Raw genomic sequence first — 20303 nt, 5'->3', positions numbered from 1 at the left:
TTTTGGTATTACAAACACTGCTGTCAGAGAATTTCTGAAAAACTAAGTCTTTATCCTCATCTGTGCTTGCTTTCCTTGGATTTCACCCATTCTTTTTTCCTCTCTTCTTAGTTCCCGCTCTTCATAGTCTCTTCTGTCTTACTGAACCCTCCTGGTAGTGGACCCCCTTCCTTAGGTGTTGTCTCCACCTCCCTCTTGCTTCACTATCAGATTCTGCTTCTTCACAGCATCCATCATCGGACTCTGACTCCTGCTCCCCCACTCCATGCTACGGAGACGTCTATCTCCAAGATCATTAGCGACCTCTGATTGTTTAAATCCTCTTTATACTTTTCATCCTACTTCTCAGTAGCTTTTAATGCTTGGGATTACTTTAAGAGTCTTAGTCTTCATACTGTTATCTCTCTTGGGTCTCCTCCTATCTTTCCGACTGCTTTTAGTAGTCTCTCCTGGGTTCTTTAGTGGGTCCTAGACTTTTGGATTTTTGACCCAATTGAAAAGAAGAAGTAGAGGAACCCACATAGGTTGTTAGCTTTTAATTTTGCTAATTGACATTGGGAAAAACAATATAACTTCATTTTATAAAATAAGTGATTTTTTTAACATAACCTTAAAAGGATATAATACAAGATTAAAAGGTAGTACTTTAAATTGAGCTTTATGAAAAACTCATTACGTTATCCTTATTTTTCTCATTTTACTGAGGCCCAGTGAGAACTTATCATTAACTAATGCCAGACTTTACACTGGTGTTTGGAAACCACCACCCTCTCCCTAAGGGTTTGTGTGTCCCTCCGTCTTCAGTTTTGACCTACTTTGTATCTTAATGTTTCCCAGATTTGCATCTTGCTTTCTGACTATTCTCCTCAGTTCCATCTTTCTGGAGGAAAAAATCCTGTTCATAAAAGTAAAACGTGGCTACCGTAGAAAACTTGGAAACACAGAAAAATGTAAAGAGAAAATAAAAATCATTTGAAATTTTACTACCCAGTGATAATTATCATGAATAGTTGACGTTTTCCCTACCAGACTGTTTTCTCTGCTTGTGTGTAACATGCACATGTGTGCACACACAGGCACCTCAGAGTCAATTTTAGAAATCAAATTCGTTCTCTCTTCTTCCCACACTGCTAAATCTGTTCCTTCTCATGTGTCTCTTACCTCATTTAATAGTATAGTATCACCATCTGTTTACATAACTTAAACTACAACTGCTGGAGTTTGAACTCTTTTTATCTCAACTCGTCCATTTGGTCACTCACTCCTTTGGGTTTTCTCTTTCATAGCTCTTGAATTTCTTCCTTTCTCCATTGCCACCTTCTTAGTTTAGACCCCACTTATCTCCTGCCTGGATTATTACAACAACAAATAAATCAGTCATCTTGACTAATCTCTTCCCCCTTTCTGATAAATCCACCATATATCTTCAGAGTGCTCTTTCTAAAACACAGACCAGATATGGTACTCCTCTACATAAAACTGTTACTCACAAGAGAAAGCCCAAACTACCTAGAGTCACATATAAAGCCGTTCTCAAACCCTTTTTCAGCCTCATCTCTTCATACCTCCATGGTACACGTGTTACCAGCATATCCTGGGGTGCACTTTATCAACTAGCCACAGGCTTCCATTTTTGTGGATGTTAACGGAGGTGCCTCATGTAATACCTCACCATCAATCGAATCAGTTCTTGGATGATAAATACTGTTTTACCTGTATAACTTTTATTTTTTACCACAGTTACCAAGGAGCTAGTTAGCTGGATGAGAGGACATGAATCGTCAGTATTTTCGATCTCTGTGCATGCGTCAGGGAGATACGCCATCACTACTTCTTCTGATACAGCACAGCTATGGGACTTGGATACCTTTCAGAGGAAAAGAAAGCTGAATGTTCTCCAGTCTGTGGGTATACAAAAGGTCAGTGAGGGAGCACATCTTGGTCTGTTGTGCTTCTCAGGCTGGTTTCTTGGTGAGCAGGGTTTATAGATGATACAAGAGTGGTGATTCACTTTCTCCCACGTAGCTGTGTTCTCGTAACTCCACAAGAAGCAAAGTGGCCTGCAGAATTGAGGATGTTGCCTGTGGCTGCAATTTATAACTTATGGGGCTTTTCTCCTTTTTTTTTTCTTTTCAATTATTATTGTAGTGTCTAACTTCAACTGTAGTAAAGTGATAGTTTTTATTTAGCTGATTGGTTTTGTTTTAGTTTTTAATTCCCCCCAACACTTTGTTATGAAAAATTTCAAACATGCAGGAAATTTGTAAGAATTTCACAGTGAACATGTGACACCCACCATCTAGGTTCCACCATTAACATGTTCTTATACTATACTTTCCTTTACTGTACTTATATGTTACTACACTATATTATGCATCTTTCTGTCTCTGTTCATTAATTCACCTTTTTTCTTTCTTGCATTTTGAAGTAAATTGAAGACATCTGTATATTTGCCCATAAATATTTAAGCCTGCATTTAATTGACTAGGGTTCAGTATTTGTTGATGTGAACTTTATGTATAATGAAATGCACAAATCTTAAGTATTCATTTTTTTAAGTTTTGACAAGTACATACATCTTTATAACCTATCATTACCATCATTCCAGAAAGTTCCATTATGTCCCTTCCCAAGTAAACACTACTCTGATGTTTTCCCACCATAGATTAGTTTTGTCTGTTCTAAAATTTTGTAAATACAGCTAGTCAGTAATGGCATGTATAAAGCTTTTTTCTTTTAGCGTAAGGTTTTTGGGATTCATCCATGTTGTTGTATATATCAGTAGTTTGTTCCTTTTTATTGCTGATCATATATCAGCAATAAAATATATATTATATATATATAAATGATATATATATCATTTAAAAAAAATCCATATCTTGCGCTTTTAAGCTTTAATTTTTTTTTTTCTATTTGATTAGCTAAATACTGTTTTCAGGATTGTCTGAGTCTCCCGTGTGATTAATTATTTTGCTTCAGGTTATATTATACATGCAGTATTGCTTTTAATTCCTTGGTTATTAACATGAACAGCTAACAGTGCATGTCAACCAAAATTTTATTTTGTAGTCTGCATGGAAATCCCAGAGCTCTTTAGTTTGCCTTTAATAATTAAAAAACGATAAAAGTTGTAGCCAGCTTATTCATCAGGGATTTAGGCCAAATGTCTTAGTAGGTCTTTTCTTCTTTAATTGCTTTAGTACTTAAATTGAATTTTAAATTCCAAAGAAGAGAGCATTGGGAGTTGAACCCACAATGGAAACAAAGTTATGAAATGACACAAAAACTATCTGTTCTTTTACCGTGAAATTAAAATTAGTATACCCTGGATAGTTGCCAATTCTAACCTTGCTTGGTCATTTAGATATTTTAGTTTAAAAAATAGGACTCCAAATGTTAGTGTTATGAGAATAAAATTAAATGTAGAAAATATATGTATAGTATGCAGTATGCATATAAGTATATTGTTCTAAAATAATAGATCACCATACTCTATAAGTTACTAGCAGACTTTTTCTCAAAGGATCAGATAGTAAATATTTTTGGTTTTGCAGGCCAAGAGCACAATTGAGGATATTATGTGTGTACTTATTTCATAAATAATTAAAAAATATAAGAATCATTCTTAGCTCCTGGGCTACACAAGAACTGGAAATGGGGCAGATGGTTGCCACTCCTGGCTTAGTCTTTGAAAATAGGAAATAATTGTAAACCAGTCTTAAAGTAAAACTTTTATTCTTAGCAAAAGCTAAACCTATATTTTTATTCCAGTTTCTATATTTTAAATAGGACTTTTGTGATTTTGTCTTGATGACACATGGTGACACATGATGCTATGGGTCTCATTTTATGATGGCTCTTTTAATCTACAACAGTCTCCCACCATTTTTTTCCATGATGTCCACAATTTTTTTTGAAAGAGAGACCAGACCAGTTGTCTTGAAAAATGCTGCACATTCTGGATTTGTCTTACTGTTTCATCATTATGTCACTTAACTTGTTCTCTCACTTGTATTTCTTATAAACTAGAAGTTAATTCTAAAGGCTTGAGTAGATTCATGTTAAACATTTTTGATAAGCTATCTACCTTATGTGTAAGATGAAAATAGTAATAGCACTTTAGGGTTGGTTTCAGGATTGAATGTGGTAATGTATTGAAGGCGCTTAGCACAATGCTCGTCATATAGTAAGTGCTTTGTGAAAGTTAGCTGCAGCTGCTGCTGTTTCTATGATTGTTGTTATTGTTACTATTATCTATAATTATTGTCATTTATTATCTAGCCCTATCATGGGATTATCTTACTCAGTGCAGTTATAGATCTTCTTAAAAAGCTGTAAGGCAGCTGTATTGTTTTTCTTTTGAATACATTAAATAGATGCGCAATCCCTTATTAGCAATTCAGAAACCCAAAAGTTTTTAAATAACTCACTTGGTGGCAAAATCTGATCTGACTTGATTTCATTTGGCAGCAAAACCTGAACTGAATTACATGAGGCTGAAATATTAATATGTTTGAGTATGGGGTGTTGCTGCAGGTCACCTGAGGGTTCCACCTAATATTACAGAGTACGCATCATATTACCTTTCTCAAATCAGACATAGTGCTGAATTCTGGAACACATCTGATCCCAAGTGTTTCAGATGAAGAACTATGGACCTCTGATTTCAAAATATTTTTAAAGAACCTACCATCCCAACCTCTTTCCACTGTTTTTTGTACCTAGCAATAGCAGTAATTAATACTAATAGTAATAGGTACCAATTGTTGAGTACTTACTGTGTTCCTAATACTCTGTTTAGCTGTTTTTAAGCTTAAATAATCCTAAAATGTAGATACTATAATCCTCGTTTTACAAATGGGGAAACTGAAGTTCAGAAACGTTAAGTAACCTGCCAGGTATCACATAGCTTATAAAAGAGTTGCAATTTGAATCCAAGCTTGCCTTGCTCCGAAGTTGTTCCATTACACCATCCTGTCTCTCAGGTAAACCAATCACACCTCTTCAAAGTAGTAAATTTTGTTTTTTTTGTTGATGCTTGGAGGTAGAATGTTTAGCTCTTTTGTTAGGAATTTTGGAATAAATCCTGGGATTTCTCATTACTGTGGCTTAGTGTGTATTGGAAAAGATTTTGTGATGGAGATCAGAAAGCATTTAATAGAGTGTGTTACTGAACTTAATTCAGTCTCTGTATGCAATGGGCACTCACTAAATTTTTGCTGAAGTGTACATTTGACCTTAACTTGCTCTTACTACCATCCTGAACTCTTTCTTTGAAAAGAGCTCGTGTACCTCTCAAAAATGAATTGGAAAGCCTAGGATTTTCATATTTTATAAGGGGAAAAACTGCAGCCCCATCCTTGTACCCGACCCTCCAAAAAGTACATTTTGTTAGTACTTTTGAAGTTTTTTCTAAGCTTTTTATGTTTGTCAAGAGATGACACTATCTAAATAATGACATGATTCATTAGCAACAATTTTATAATCATTAAAGTCTAGCAATTAAAATCACAAATCTAGTAATGAATAATCATGTAGGCAATAATCTATCACAGCCATTCCCCTAAAATAGCACTTGATGCTCATTAACTTTTAAGCTTTTGCTTCTCCCAGTAGGAATAAACTTTGTTACTTTTCTAGAAAAATATTGCTGATTATAAAGAAAATCTTAAGTCACTTTTTTTGACATTGGTTTTGAAACAGTGTTTTAGTGCATTTGTTATAGATTATAGCGTGTTCATTGCAAAGTCTTTCTATAAGACCTTCGTATTATAAATCTTCCTAACATAATGAATCTTTTGGCAAAAGATCTACCAGACATTCCCTTTGACAAAGTGAGCCAAGGACAGAAGTGAGGGACTGGATCAGGCAAGGCCGTCAGCGCCTTATGTAGTTGAGTTAGCATTTTGTATTGAGTCTTGTTAACGTTAATCCTGAGTAGATTGTTTTAATTAACCAGTATGTTCCATAGTACATTATGTATATGTGTATATATGGGGTTTTTTAAGCACTATTTCTTATTGAAAGAAGAGATACTATTATATGTGTATGAGAAAAACAGTTTATGATAAGAGCCTACAACTATTGTTATGAAAATTATGGCTTACAGTACCCTGAAATTTTGATGGTAATATTATTAACTTTGAGAATCGCTTCCTGTGTGTTATAATAGGCCGGGTGACAGTAGCACAAATTAGATGCAAGACTGCAGAAGTATTCATATAGGTACCTTATTGACCCATTATTTTTGTAACAATGAGAAAAACCATGGTAGATTGGTGTTGATCCTGATTTTCCCCTGGACAGTCACTTCTGGCCTGCGCTCTCTCAGTACTGTGACGACGGCCGTATCCAGCTGCCAGATACTCAGGAGACACTCCAATACAGTGTTAAAAACAAAGGCTGCCCCACTCATCTCCAAAGAATGCAGCATTCCAAGAGAAAACAGGCCTCCTCCTGACACTAGTAAAGTTGTAAAGCTGTGTGACAAGTCAGGGATCAGAATGAGAGGCCAGAGATTCTTAAAGGTGTTCTGCCTCCTCAGTGAGTCCCTGCTCCTCTCTTTTCAACATAGAAACAGTCATATATTTTAAAAAATAATAATAAGGCTTGTAAAGACACACCAGTAGAAACAATGACGAAATATGTTCAAATATAAAGTGTTACGATAAGCTATAATGCAATTAAGGTCATTCTAGGTGGGAATCAACGAATAAATAGCTGGAGATGTAACTAGTGATCAAACCATGTGAAATGTCTCAAGCTATTTGAGGGGATTTCTTTTGAGAGGACGAGCAGGAGTATTTTGTCCTTAGGGCATTGATTTCTTCTGTTTTCTTTCCTTCTTTCTTTTCCTCCCTTTCTTCCCTTCCTCCCTTTGTGTGTTTTACACGGATGACACACAAAATGTATATTTGAGGCCATTGAAACTCTTATGAGAAAAAGTTGGTCAATTTTAATTAAAATTTTATATTATTAAAACTAAGCATTGTTTAGTGCTTATGTAATAGAAAAATAGAAATTAGGAGAATAAAATTATATTTTCAACTTTGCTCTCAACTAATTTGTCTCATTTGTCCATTAAATAAATTGAACTTCTAAGAAAATATGATCATGTATTTGTTTTCAACTTTTTACTTTTATAAATAATGCTTAACATTTATGTACATTTATCTTAAAGCACTTTGCTGATTGTTTCTGAAGGATTTAACTCTTAGAAGTAAATTGACTATTTCAGAAGCGATACATATTTTTAAGGCTGTTGAGATATGTTGTGCACTATCTTTAACTAGTTTTTACTACCAGGAGCAGTGTATGACAATGCCTTTTCCTATGCTTTCACCAGCATTTTGTATTTTTAACATTTATCAGTAGTTAGTATTTAGTACAGTGTTTATATTATTATATGGGTTTTGTGTGTGTGTGTGTGTGTGAGGAAGATTAGCCTTGAGCTAACATCTGTTACCAATCCTCCTCTTTTTGCTGAGGAAGATTGGCCCTGGGCTAACATTCGTGCCCATATTCCTCTGCTTTGTATGTGGGACACCTGCCACAACATGGCTTGATAAGTGGTGCATAGGTTTGCGCCCAGGATCCGAACCTGTGAACCCCGGGCTGCTGAAGTGTAGCGTGGCAAAGTTAACCATGATGCCACTGGGCCAGCCCATAGTATATGGTTTATAAATATAATACACATGTTACTATATGTATGGTTTGTGTATATGTATATGTGTGTGCATTTTGAAAAAAAATTTGATACACATAAAAGGGTATCTCATTACTTTCATTTGAATCTTTTATAAGATTAAATATTTATAAATTGTTATTTAGTATTTTTTGAATTATCTAGTTATAGTCACTTATTTTTTATTTAAAGTTGAATACCTTTTTTTTTTAGTTTATAATAGTATATGAAATATCAGTATTATTCCCTGTCATATATTATAAATGTATTTTTCTCCAGTTTAAGAAAAAATAATTTTAAAAAAGAAAAATTGACTACTTGTATACTTTTAAATTTAAAGAGGGCTAAATGGGGGCTGGCCCAGTGGCGCAGTGGGTAAGTGCGCTCGCTCTCTTTGGTGGCCTGGGGTTCACAGGTTCGGATCCCGGGCGTGCACTGACGCACCGCTTGTCAAGCCGTGCTGTGGCGGCCTCCCATATAAAGTGGAGGAAGACGGGCACAGATGTTAGCCCAGGGCCAATCTTCCTCAGCAAAAAAAGAGGAGGATTGGCAACAGATGTTAGCTCAGGGCTGATCTTCCTCACAAAAAAATAAAAAAATAAAGAGCGCTAAATGATCAATAACTTTTTTTCTCCCTCTAGGTTTTCTTTCTACCATTAAGTAATACCATCCTCAGCTGTTTTAAAGATAATTCCATCTTTGCCTGGGAATGTGATACTCTTTTTTGCAAATATCAATTGCCAGCTCCACCGGAAAGCTCTAGTATATTATACAAAGTGTTTGCTATGACCAGGTAATATGCATCTTAAGATACTGAGGATTTTTAAGAAATTTAACTTCCAGTGAAGTTTTATAAGTTTTTATTCCGTATCTCATTGTCATATGAGGAAAAGTTTCCTTCAGACTTAAATGTCATCTATAGAAGGTTTTTTTTTTTGTTTACTTTATTGTGGGAAATTTAAAGTAAACATAAAAATATAAAAGTTCATGACTCCCTAAGTACAGTCCTCTGATTAGCTGTAACAATCATCCTAATAGCCACTCCTTTTTATCTATAACTCTGCCTACTATTTCTCTACTGCATTGTCTTAAAGAAAAGCCCAAGCATATCATTCCATCCATAAATATCCCAAGGTGCATTTCTAAAGCATAAGGGCCCTTTTTGAAACATAACCATAGTACTGTTTTCACACTTTTTAAAAATTAATAATTTCTCAATATTGTCATATAGCTAGTCATTATTCACATTTCCCTGATTTATCTGATTGTTTTTTATGGTCTGTTTGTTCAGGTCAGGCACAAAACCAGATTCACACATTGTCTTGGTTGATATAGCCCTCTTTTTATTTTTTCTCGCAGTTTATTTGTTAAATGTCATTTGTAAAATGTCATTTGTCCTAGAGTTTTCTATATTCTGGATTTTGCTCTTTGCATCCGTGTGGTATTGTTTAATGTGATCTCTGTCATCTGTATTTCCTGTAAACTGGTTACACCTGTATCCTATAAATTGGAGGCTTGATCTGATTCAAGTTTGACTTTGGGGCAAGAAGACATCATGAGTGGTGTGTGTACTTTCATCAGGAGGAACGTAGAGCTCTTTCTCATGTGATGTTAGTCGCCATCGATGATTATTACCTAGATCCAGTATTAAATTAGAGATTAGCAAAATGGTGCTGTTCTAATTCTGGCATTCCTTCTTCCCTTATTAAAGAAACTCCTGTAGAAAGAAACTTCGTCTCATCAACTCTTTCATTACTTTGATGTATAGTTTGTAAAGAAAAGGCAGGATAAATGCTTGATTTCCCCCTTTTTTTAAAAAAATTTTTTTCAAAATAATGAATTGGTTTATTGGCATCTTTCAAAGGTGACCAATGAAGTTTTTTGTCTTTAATATTTGTAAATTCATGGATTTAAACATAGTTGGCATGATTTGATCCATTCAAGTTGTTATTCTTAGTGATGCTCCAATTCTCTCGTCTTTGAGCAGTCGGATCCTCTTCAAGTTGCCTTTAAACCCTTTTGATACAACTGCATTTGTCTGTGATAGCTTTTGTTCTTTTTGGTCTGACAAGATATTCCAGGCTTATCTTGTGTATTTCCTGTCCCAAACCTGGAATCAGCCATTTCTCTAAGGAGCTAGGGTTCATTTTAGTGGGAAATGAACCTGGATGCTGGGAGTTCTCATTGCGGCTAGGTTGGTCATTATTTCCAGGCCTTTTCAGTAGAAAGAGCTAGGAAATAGGTATTTCCTCTCTTTCTCTCACCCTCTTGTAAGCCATCAGTAGATCCCATCAACTCGACCAGACTAGACCTTTTTGTCTCTCTGTACCCTCAGCTATTACCCTAGTCTCTTTCAGACTACGGTAATAGCCTCCTTATTTGGTCTCCTTGTTTTCAATCTTGTCTCCTAAAGTCAGTCTCCACGTCACAGATAGAGTGGTCTTTTTAAAGCATTAAGTCAAATCATGTCACTTCTCTATTGAACCCCCTTGAAAGGCTTTCCACTGTACTTAGAATAAAATCTGAACTCCCCACCACATCCCCTGAGGTCTTTTGTCATCTGGCCTAGGCCTGCCTCTCTTTCCTCATCTTCTTTCCTTCCCCTGACACTGTTCCAGCCCACTTCAGTGTGGCTTCTCACTCTTCCTTCATATTAACCTGTTCCTTTCTCAACACTTTTGTACTGGCCAGCCTGGAATACTGAGCAGCATGGAATTCTCCTTCCAAATCATCCCATGACTGGCCCATTCACATCATTCACGTAGCAGATCTTCTTCCTTTCCCAGCTCTGTAACATCACCTCATTTTATAGTTCTTTATAGAATTTATCATCAGCTGAGATCAAGTTCGTTTGTTTATTTGCCTCCTGTAGTCTGAAAATCCCGTAAGAGCAAGAATCTTACCTGTCTTGTTCACCACTGTGTCCCTGGCACCTGGAATGATACCTGGCTTATAGTAGAGACTTGACAAGTTCTTGGTGAATGAATGAGCAACAACCTTGCAAAGAAATACAGCTTATTCTTTTTGGTCCTTATAAACATAAAGTAGCTTTCTTTGAGCAGGGAAAAATGTTTGGGCTTTTTGGTTTTTCATATAGCAATGCTGTAACAATTCAATATAGTCATATAGGAAATACAGAAAGTTGGATAGTGGTAAGTGACGTTGAGATTATGCTATAAAATATAAATGTTACTCAGAAACCCCCAATTAAGTCAACAAACAAATATTTGTTAAGCTGGTGTTGTAGCGCAATAGGTAAAAACAATATATGCTACAAACCTGAGCTTTCCTATATTGTAGCCACTAGGTGCATGGGACTATTTAAATTAATAAAAATTAGATAAAATTAAGAATTTCCTCAGAAGCACTAGCCACATTTCAACTTCTCACTAATCACCTGTGCCTAAATAGTGACCATATTGGACAGCGTAGATGTAGAATGTTTCCATCATCATCTTAGATCATATTGGACAGTGCTGTTGTAAACAATTCGTCTAGTCTTACGTCTCACCTTTTTGTTGTATAGAGATGGTCGAATGCTGGCTGCTGGAGGCAAATCAAACCATCTTCATTTGTGGTGCTTGGAAGCTAAACAGCTATTTAGAATTATCCAGATGCCTACTAAAGTTCGAGCCATTCGCCAACTAGAATTTCTTCCTGATAGTTTTGATGCTGGTTCTAATCAGGTTAGTAACATAAGTATTACTAACGTTGTACTTTTTGAGAAAAATCATATCAATTTCTGAACTAGATTAGCTCTCGTACTTAACTTGTACCCTGATGGGTATAAGGATTTGAAACTGCTAATGTATTATTTTTGTGAAGGGTCTAAAATTGAAAAAAAAATTTTAAATCTTAGGTTCTGTATGTTGCTGACAATGTACCCTTTTTCTAAAATCAGTATACTTTAAATTTATGTCATACTTCATGTTTACAGGGCGCTTTAGCATGTTATTTTTTATTTGATCCTTAAAGAATTCTTTGAACATAGGCAGAGAAGGTATTCTCACCATCATACAGATTGTGACACTAAAGCTTAGAAACATAAAGTGACTTGTCAACACTCTTGTTAATTGTAAGGATTGAAGGTGGGACTAGAACTAAAATTTTCTCATTCTGTTGTGCTGTGTTTTATCTACCATCAAGGGTGCCTCAATCCCATGAGACATGTTTTCTTTATATCTTGCCTTAGTTTACAAAGTGCTTTTCCTCCACACACATCTTTTTTCTTTTTAATAGTTGAGTACAGTCAAACCTTAACTTTTTTATTTTAAATTGACTATCTTGGATCTTGCACTTCAACAGAGTGATGGAACACAAACCATCCACACTCCTTGCCTCTGACAGCCGGTGTGGAGGTCAAAGTTAAGAACTGTCTAATCATCTGTAATCCCTCTGTAGGGATTAGTGGAGACGTGGCCTGCCTGTGGGAAGGAAAGATTCTCAGGTGACCTTTCCATAGTCCCCTAGGATGGACTCCTTGCTGGTTTTTTTTTTTTTTTTTTTTTAATTTAATTTTATTTATTTTTTCCCCCAAAGCCCCAGTAGACAGTTGTATGTCATAGCTGCACATCCTTCTAGTTGCTGTATGTGGGACATGGCCTCAGCATGGCCGGAGAAGTGGTGCCTCGGTGCATGCCCGGGATCCGAACCCAGGTCGCCAGCAGCAGAGCGCACGCACTTAACCGCTAAGCCACAAGGCCGGCCCTCCTTGCTGGTTTTGGGTTGAGCCAAGCTCATCTGGACCTGAAGAGGGCAAATCTACATGAGCCATAATTAGGGATTTGAAAATATATAATGGCTCTCTGCGAATATAATCTCCTCTGACTGTCCTCCCCTCCAAAAAAAAAAAATACACACACCTACATACATATGTGTGTATGTGGTTCGACTTTCAGACATTTGACTCTTAAATGTGTTTTTAGGAACTCATCTGTTGTTTCTCTCCACTCTTAGGTTCTTGGAGTGCTAAGTCAAGATGGTATTATGAGGTTTGTCAATATACAGACTTGTAAACTTCTCTTTGAAGTTGGGAGCCTTGATGAAGGAATTAGCTCATCAGCGATTAGCCCACATGGACGGTACATTGCATCTATTATGGAAAATGGAAGTCTGAACATATATTCAGTTCAGGCTTTAACGCAAGAAATAAATAAGGTATGTCATCAAGTAAACAACATCAATTTTTTTTTTTTAAGATTTAAGTGTATCATCAAAAATAAAATCTTTTTTTTTTTTTTTTGTGAGGAAGATCAGCCCTGAGCTAACATCCACGCCAATCCTCCTCTTTTTGCTGAGGAAGACCGGCCCTGAGCTAACATCTATTGCCGGTCCTCCTTTTTTTTTCCCCCTTTTCTCCCCAAAGCCCCAGTAGATAGCTGTATGTCATAGTTGCAGATCCTTCTAGTTGCTGTATGTGAGACGCTGCCTCAGCGTGGCTGGACAAGCGGTGTGTCAGTGCACGCCCGGGATCCGAACCCGGGCCACCAGTAGCGGAGCACGCGCACCCAACCGCTAAGCCATGGGGCCAGCCCCCAAAAATAAAATCTTTATGCTATGATTTTCTAACTTCCCTTGGACCTTATCCATTTTTCTGGATTTTTTTTTTTTTTTGCCCTTACTCCCAAAACCACATCTCCAGACTTGATTTCTCACCTATGCTCCCTTCTTAAATCGCTGCCTTCCTAAGGACATCTCTTTGTTGGCTCTATCCCATTCAAGGTGCCCCTCATGATCTGCTTCCCAAAAGAAGCTTTCAATTCCAGTCTCTTCATATCTGTCTCACTCTTTCTTCCCATCGTGTAGGCTAGAAACCTTGGAGCACTATGACTGTTCCTGTTCCTTCATTTTCTAAATCTAGTCAATACTAAGTCATGTAATTTCTTAAATTTGGAATATCTGTATATGTGCTGCCTGTTCTCCATCTCTATATTAGCTATCCTTGTATTGGTCCTCATTAGCTGCTCTTGAATAACAGTAATTTAAATAATTTAGTAATTTAAACAAAACTCAGAGCCCCCAGCGCCTTCCCCTGCTCATCAATCCATCTTTCATATAACGTTTCTCTAAAATAGTACTTTCATCACTTATTTCTAAAATAGTGCTACCTTAGTGGCTTCCTTTTGCCTGTTGCATTAAGTCCAGACTCGTCTACCTGGCTCTCAAGGTCCTCTCTAATCCTGTCTACTCTACGTGTCTAATTTATTTCTTCATACTGGTAACTTCCCTCATCGTCCAGCATAGATGCCATTCTCATTTCTATATCTGTTATCTACATTATTCATTTCATCTAAAATAGACTTCCCTCTCCTGTTTTATGGTTATATAAAATTTCCCCAGCTTCTTGCCACGTCTGGTTGTCTATGTGCAGCCTTTCCAGGTCTGGAATTGTATCAAGGTAGCACTAGGGGAGACTTCATTCTACAGAGGAAGAAGCTCATGCGCCAGCCTAACCGCGCAGCTTGTCATTGGCGGGCCCAGTTCTATTAGTATGACAATCTTTTTGTTATGTGTCTGCTCCCCTTTGCTCTTTTTATCTTTTCTTTAATTAGACAAGTAATAAGTGTGTTCTTGCAGAGAAAAATCAAAAGGTACAGATAAGCAAATAGATAAAGAAGAATCACAGTCTTACCCTCCTCAGATGATTTTGAAATATATATTTTCCCAGTCTTTCTGTGTGTGTAAATGTATACAATAAATCCTCATTATTTATGGATTCTGTATTTGTGAATTCACCTACTCGTGAAAATGTATCTGTAACTATAAAGTCAACATTTACCACATATTCACAGACGTTCTCATGCGCAGAGCAGCAAACAGTTTTGAGTTGCCTGACATGCAGGTTCCCAGCTGAGGTCAAACAAGGCAACACTCTGCCTTCTCATTTCAGCTCTCATACTGTAAACAGCATCCTTTTCATGGTCTATTTAGTGCTACATTTTTCACATTTTTGTGCTTTTTGTAGGTGATTTTGCTCTTTAAAATGGCCCTCAAGTGTAGTGCTGAAGTGCTGTGTGGTGTTCCAAAGCACAAGACGGCTGTGATAGATAAACTTCATTCTAGCATACGTTGTTATTGGCGTGAGTTCAATGTTAATGAGTCAACAATATATATTAAATAAGTGTCTTTAAATAGAAACCCACACCGAACAAGGTTATGTATTGATTGGTTGACAAAAATGTTGTGACTAGAGAGGCTCACAGGGACCTAACTCTGTTTCCCCTATGAGCGATGATTCGGTATTCACTAACTCAGTATTTGCGGCGACTTTATAGAACGTAGCTACTGTGAATAATGAGAGTCTACTGTGTGGTGTGTGAATTTGCTTTAAACATATGAAATTATCCTCTACTGTTCTTGTAAACTTCAAAAAATTTAATAATATATTATTATTTACTCTTAATGAGAGAGTTTTTGGCCTAGCTGAATTTTACAAGAGCTAGGTGTTATTTATAGAAGCAGGGAGAGATCTGAGAAAAATCAAGGTAAGAGAGAGTCGTTGACTTCCTCTCTGCTATTTATTAGGCAACTTGAGATCATATTGACCAGAAAAGCTCAATTATAACAGAAGTAGGGTAATCTCTTTCTTTTGGACACTTTACCCACACCACCAGTGTCTTGATTGCAGGTCTGTACAAATGCCCGGGTCCACAGTCTCCACAGCACTTACCTATGCCCCATTCCTTCAGTCCTGTTTTCTTGCCTTCGGAGAATTTCTGGTATTGTTCTAATACAGTAAGCTAATTTCTACTTACGTGTTGAAGTTTTAGCGCCACTAAGGTATGGCGATTCACGTCATATCTCAGGCTCTCACTTTTGGGAGATTGTATTTCATGGAAGAGCTGGGGTTCAAGCGGGGAAAGTGTCACTAGAATAGAAATTTTAGTAGAGATGCAGAAGAATGGATTGAGCTTAGAGAGAAGATGGTTCAACGACGTTAAAGATGGGCAGTGTTCAGAAGCCAGACCACTATTAATTACATCTCGTAGATAAAGAATTGAAAAATCATAGAATAAGTGTCATTGTACTTCTGTCAGAGCTGTTGTTATTCTGTCTTACATTATCCTTGTAATCTTTCTAGATGTGAATAAATAACAGCGTATCCTAGAAAAACACTATTAAAAAAACCTTATAAAGTTAAAACTTTAAATACTTTTCCTAATAATTTTAAAACAAAAGTGCAATATCTGTGCCATGTACATATCACGTTACCTACTCTACACATTTCACAGTGTGGTGGATTCATACATACTGCAGTTGACAATAGGGAATACCTTTTTTGGTCTCCTGTAGTAGGCTGCAGGTTTCGAAAGCAGAAGTCCTGAACCTCTGAAGGCAGCATGAGAAAAATCTTTGTTTGAAACCTCCAAGTAGTCTTTTAGTAGTCTACGTTATAAAAAAAGTCAAGGTGTTTGCTTTGTTTTATTTATTTCTTTTGGGGATAAGAGGGGAGGAGGTCAAAAAAGTTTGTTTCTGCTTCAAAGAGCTTTCCCAAAGAGTGGTGATTCATTTTCATTATACATCATCATGGAAGAATACTGTTTTGGATTTCATGACAGTTGAATTCAAGGTCATGGGTGTAATAACGTGTTTTCTGAAATCTAATGTGTTCATTTGGACGTTTGAGATATTCCTTATGTTCTTGTTCTCATACGAAAGGGATCGGCACTTTGGCTTCAAAAAATTTCTTTTTTTAAGTCACAAATCCACCTTGTCTTTGATTTGGGTCTGGGCTAATTACTAAGGGAACATTCAGCAATAATGGTCTCAAACATTTAAATACCCTATGAAGGTCATTGTATTTTAGTCATATTTAGAACTTAAAAAGCCTGAGATACCTTCTTTGCTCATTTCCTTTGAACAAGGAAGATATTTTGATTTCAAAGAGTATTTTTCATGGATAAAATGTTTCAGTGAATCATTTTACCTTAACTAAATTGAAGTTGTTGGGGTTTATTTTCCTGTTTGAAAGGGCCCCCCCAAAGTGAGGGGTTGGAATCTAAGTTGTGCTGTCTCTTAAGCCTTTGAAGCAGAAAGGGACTAACAGCCGTCTCTATGCAGATAAAAAAATGTGACCAAGGATAGAGAGGCAGGGGTCCCCTGCTTCCAGAGGAAAGGCATTTGGCAGGGAAATTTCACTTGAGCCTGAAGAATATGAGGGTGCTTCTCTCAGCATTCTAGAGGGCCATACATCTCACTGTGCCTTCTCTGCTGCAGGTCATCACCATACTACTAACTTTATCATGCAAGTGTAAGAAATGGATTGATAGTCTAAGATTTAAGGCCAGCTTTCAAGGAATAATTAAATTCTATCTATTATTGTAATCATGTATCTTTCTTGTTCTTCAAAGGAATTTGGCAGAAATTTGCTTGGATTTGTTAGTCAACAACACTCTTGGATATTTTATTTACACTTTTTGCCTGAAGAATAATTATATATATTAAGGCACATTGTTAAATTGATTAAAACAAATTTTGTAAATCATATGTAACAGGTATATTTTCCAAAGATAGCCACTGGATTTTTTTTTTTTTTTTTTGCCTTTTAGCCACCTCCTCCTTTAGTGAAAGTGATTGAAGATGTGCCTAAGAGTAAATTGAATGCTGGTGATCTTAAGATGAAAGTAACATCAGGAAGAGTACAGCGGCCGGCAAAAGCAAGGGAAAGCAAAATACAGACTAGAATATTGAAACAAGACCTGACTGGTCATTGTGAAAATAAAGAGGTAAGAATATATTATAACTAAACTTTTTTTGTCATGACTCTGCTGTAGACAAGTCTCGTGATTTCTAGGCCACCATCAGTCTTCTCTCTCTTAGGAATTAAAGGAAAGTTATATGAAGAGGAGAACATTGTAACTGAAATTGTAATATGCTTCTTAAGCTTTATGGTATAAAATTAATACATAGTTAATGGTTTTCGAAAAATCAAACAGTATAGAATTGCACTGTCCGAGACCCTGGCTGCTAGCCACATGCGGCTGCTTGAGTCCTTGAGGTGTGGCCTGTCTGAATTGAGGTGTGCTGTACATATGAAATACACATCAGTTATTGACAACTTACCATGAACAAAAGAATGTTAAATATCTTATTATTTAATAATTTTATGTTGATTATGTGTTGAAATGCTAATATTTTGATTATATTGGGTTAAATAAAATATACTATTAAACTTAATTTTACCTGCTGCTTCTTACCTTTTTAATGTGGTTCCTAGAAAATAATTTAAAATTATATTTGTGGCTTGTGTTATCTGTTAGACAATGCTGGTCTAGGTAAAGGGAAAAGATAAAAGCGTACTTTTCTTCCCCCCTGTTCCCTAGCCCACACTTGATCACACTCTCCAGAGGTAGCCATTGCTAATAGTTATTGATATCCTTTCAGAAATTTTCTGTGCATATGTAAACATACCTATATCTGCATATGTTAGCTTTTTATTCATAGATGGAATCATTCTATAGCACTATTCTATAACTTGCTTTTATCACTTAACAGATTGAATATCTGTTTATATTAGTGCATATAGTGCTACAACATTTCAAAAAATATTTGCAAAGTATTGTATTTATGAATATACCTTAATTTATCTAACTAGTACCCTGCTGGTTGGCATTTAGGTTGTATTGTCAGTCGTCTGTTAATACACTCTGTGATACAGTAGATATCCTTGTACACTTATCTTTGAACATTTGCACAGATGTATCTGTAGAAGTAGAATTCCTAAGTCAGAGTGTGTGCATAAAAATTTTGATAGTAGTCACCAAATTGTTCTTCGAAAAGAATGTACCAGTTTGCCTTTTTGCCTTGTTTGAGATGATCTGTTAGCGAGTGTGTGTGTGTGTGTGTGTGTGTGTGTGTGATTTATTCAAGAAAAACTTAGAAACAGCCAAAATGTCCAGTAGTAGCTCACTAATCATATAAATTGCGGTAGAGCTACACTAGAAACCTAAGAATATTTAAGAGGAAAGGGGAATAATTATAGTATGTTAAATACAAAAAGCAAGCTCCAAGAACTATATACTTGGATATCAATTTGATTTAAAAAGGATATGAGTACTCTGTGTTATTTTTAAAACTCCATGAGAAAGACCAAGATACTAATAGAATTATCTTGGAGGGAAGGGGTTTCAGTCAGTTTTATTTTCCTCTTTATATAAACTTTTTGTTTTGTCCTAATTTTCTGCAAAGAGCATGTACTACTTTAGAATTGAAAGAAAATGTAAATCTTAATAGAGAGGTTGCTGACATTTTCAAGGACTTTTTAAACTTCTCACTGACATTCAATCAATCAGTCACACAGAAAAGTACACATAAATGGACAGCTCAGTCAATTTTTACAGACTGAACACATCTGTTAGCAGCACCTACATCCAAAAGGGACTGTTACCAGCACCCCAGAAGCCCCTCTCTTGCTCCCTTCCAGACACGTTCCCCCTTACCCAAGGATAACGACTTTCCTGACTTTTAACACTGTAGAGTAGTTCTGCCTTTTTGGTACTTATATAAATTGGATCATCTAGTTTGTAGTCTTTTGTGTCTGGCTTCTTTCATTCGATGTTATATTTGAGAGATCCATGGAGTTGTAAATCATTCCCTCAGAGCTGTAGTATAGAATTCCAGCATGTGAATAAACCAACTTTATCCATTCTACAGTTGGTAGGCATTTGGGTAGTTTTCTAATATTTTTGCTATTAGAAATAGTGCTGCCATGAACATTTTGGTGCATCTCTGTTGGTGAACATTAGGACATGTGTCTGTTGGGTATAGACTGTAGTGGAATTACTGGCTTTACAGGCTATGCATATGTTCAGCTTTAATAGATGCTGTCAGAGTTTTCCCAAGTGGTTGATTGAAATCATTTATATTCCCACCAAGCGGTATTGGAGGGTTCTAGTTGCTCCATATTCTCACCAACACTTGGTATTTTTCACATTAATTTTAATAACTTTTAATAATTTCTCTTTAAGCATTTAAAATGGTGAAACTTGCATAAAAAAAAGAATGTGTAAAGTGTTATCTACCAGGGAAATTCGTTAGAGACTCAGTGAGCAGGATTTGAGGCTGGTTATATGGGCCTCCTCTGTTTAGTACATTTCAAAATTCCAGACTCCACGAGGAAAGCAGGTGTTCAGCGTAAACCCCAGTGTACAAACAGTAGGCACAGTGAGCCACATGTGGTTCTGGGGTTAGTGGGAACCCTCCTGAAATCCAGGTTTCTAAACACCAGATAAGGACCAAGCAGGCCTATCTGCAAGCAGGCCTATCTAAGGGTAGCAGTCTCAGACCTGCCGTGTAACTCTTTTCTGGACATACGCATAGCCACAATAAGAAATAGGGGACTTCAGGGCTGGCCTGGTGGCATAGTGGTTGGGTTCGCATGCTCCGCTTCAGCAGCCCGGGGTTCTCAGGTTCAGATCCCAGGTGCGGACCTGTGCACCAGACTCAAGCCATGCCGTGGTGGCATCCCACATACAAAATAGAGGAAGATTGGCATGGATGTTAGCTCAGGCCCAATCTTCCTCAAGCAAAAACAGGAAGATTGGCAACAGATGTTAGCCCAGGACCAATCTTCCTCACCAAAAAAAAAAGAAATAGGGGACTTCAAAGCTGCTGGTGGGGC

At 36.6% G+C, this 20303-nt stretch overlaps 1 protein-coding gene across 6 annotated transcripts in view; it reads left to right on the top strand.

The window, feature by feature from the left end:
- Positions 1–20303, top strand: part of TBC1D31 (TBC1 domain family member 31) — a 76309-nt gene that overhangs the window by 10019 nt on the left and 45987 nt on the right. For all 6 annotated transcript variants that reach the window (XM_087447485.1, XM_014787987.2, XM_004431101.3 and 3 more), the window contains 5 exons: positions 1741–1919; positions 8326–8477; positions 11211–11370; positions 12641–12841; positions 17233–17409. In XM_087447485.1, the coding sequence (XP_087303611.1) occupies positions 1741–1919; positions 8326–8477; positions 11211–11370; positions 12641–12841; positions 17233–17409 (869 nt within the window). The remainder of the gene's footprint in view (positions 1–1740; positions 1920–8325; positions 8478–11210; positions 11371–12640; positions 12842–17232; positions 17410–20303) is intronic.

This window comes from Ceratotherium simum, chromosome 23, assembly GCF_057802395.1.
Source record: "Ceratotherium simum simum isolate JZ-2026a chromosome 23, ASM5780239v1, whole genome shotgun sequence".
Classification (NCBI taxonomy): Eukaryota; Metazoa; Chordata; class Mammalia; order Perissodactyla; family Rhinocerotidae; genus Ceratotherium; species Ceratotherium simum.
This window is presented reverse-complemented; position numbering and strand designations above follow the sequence as displayed.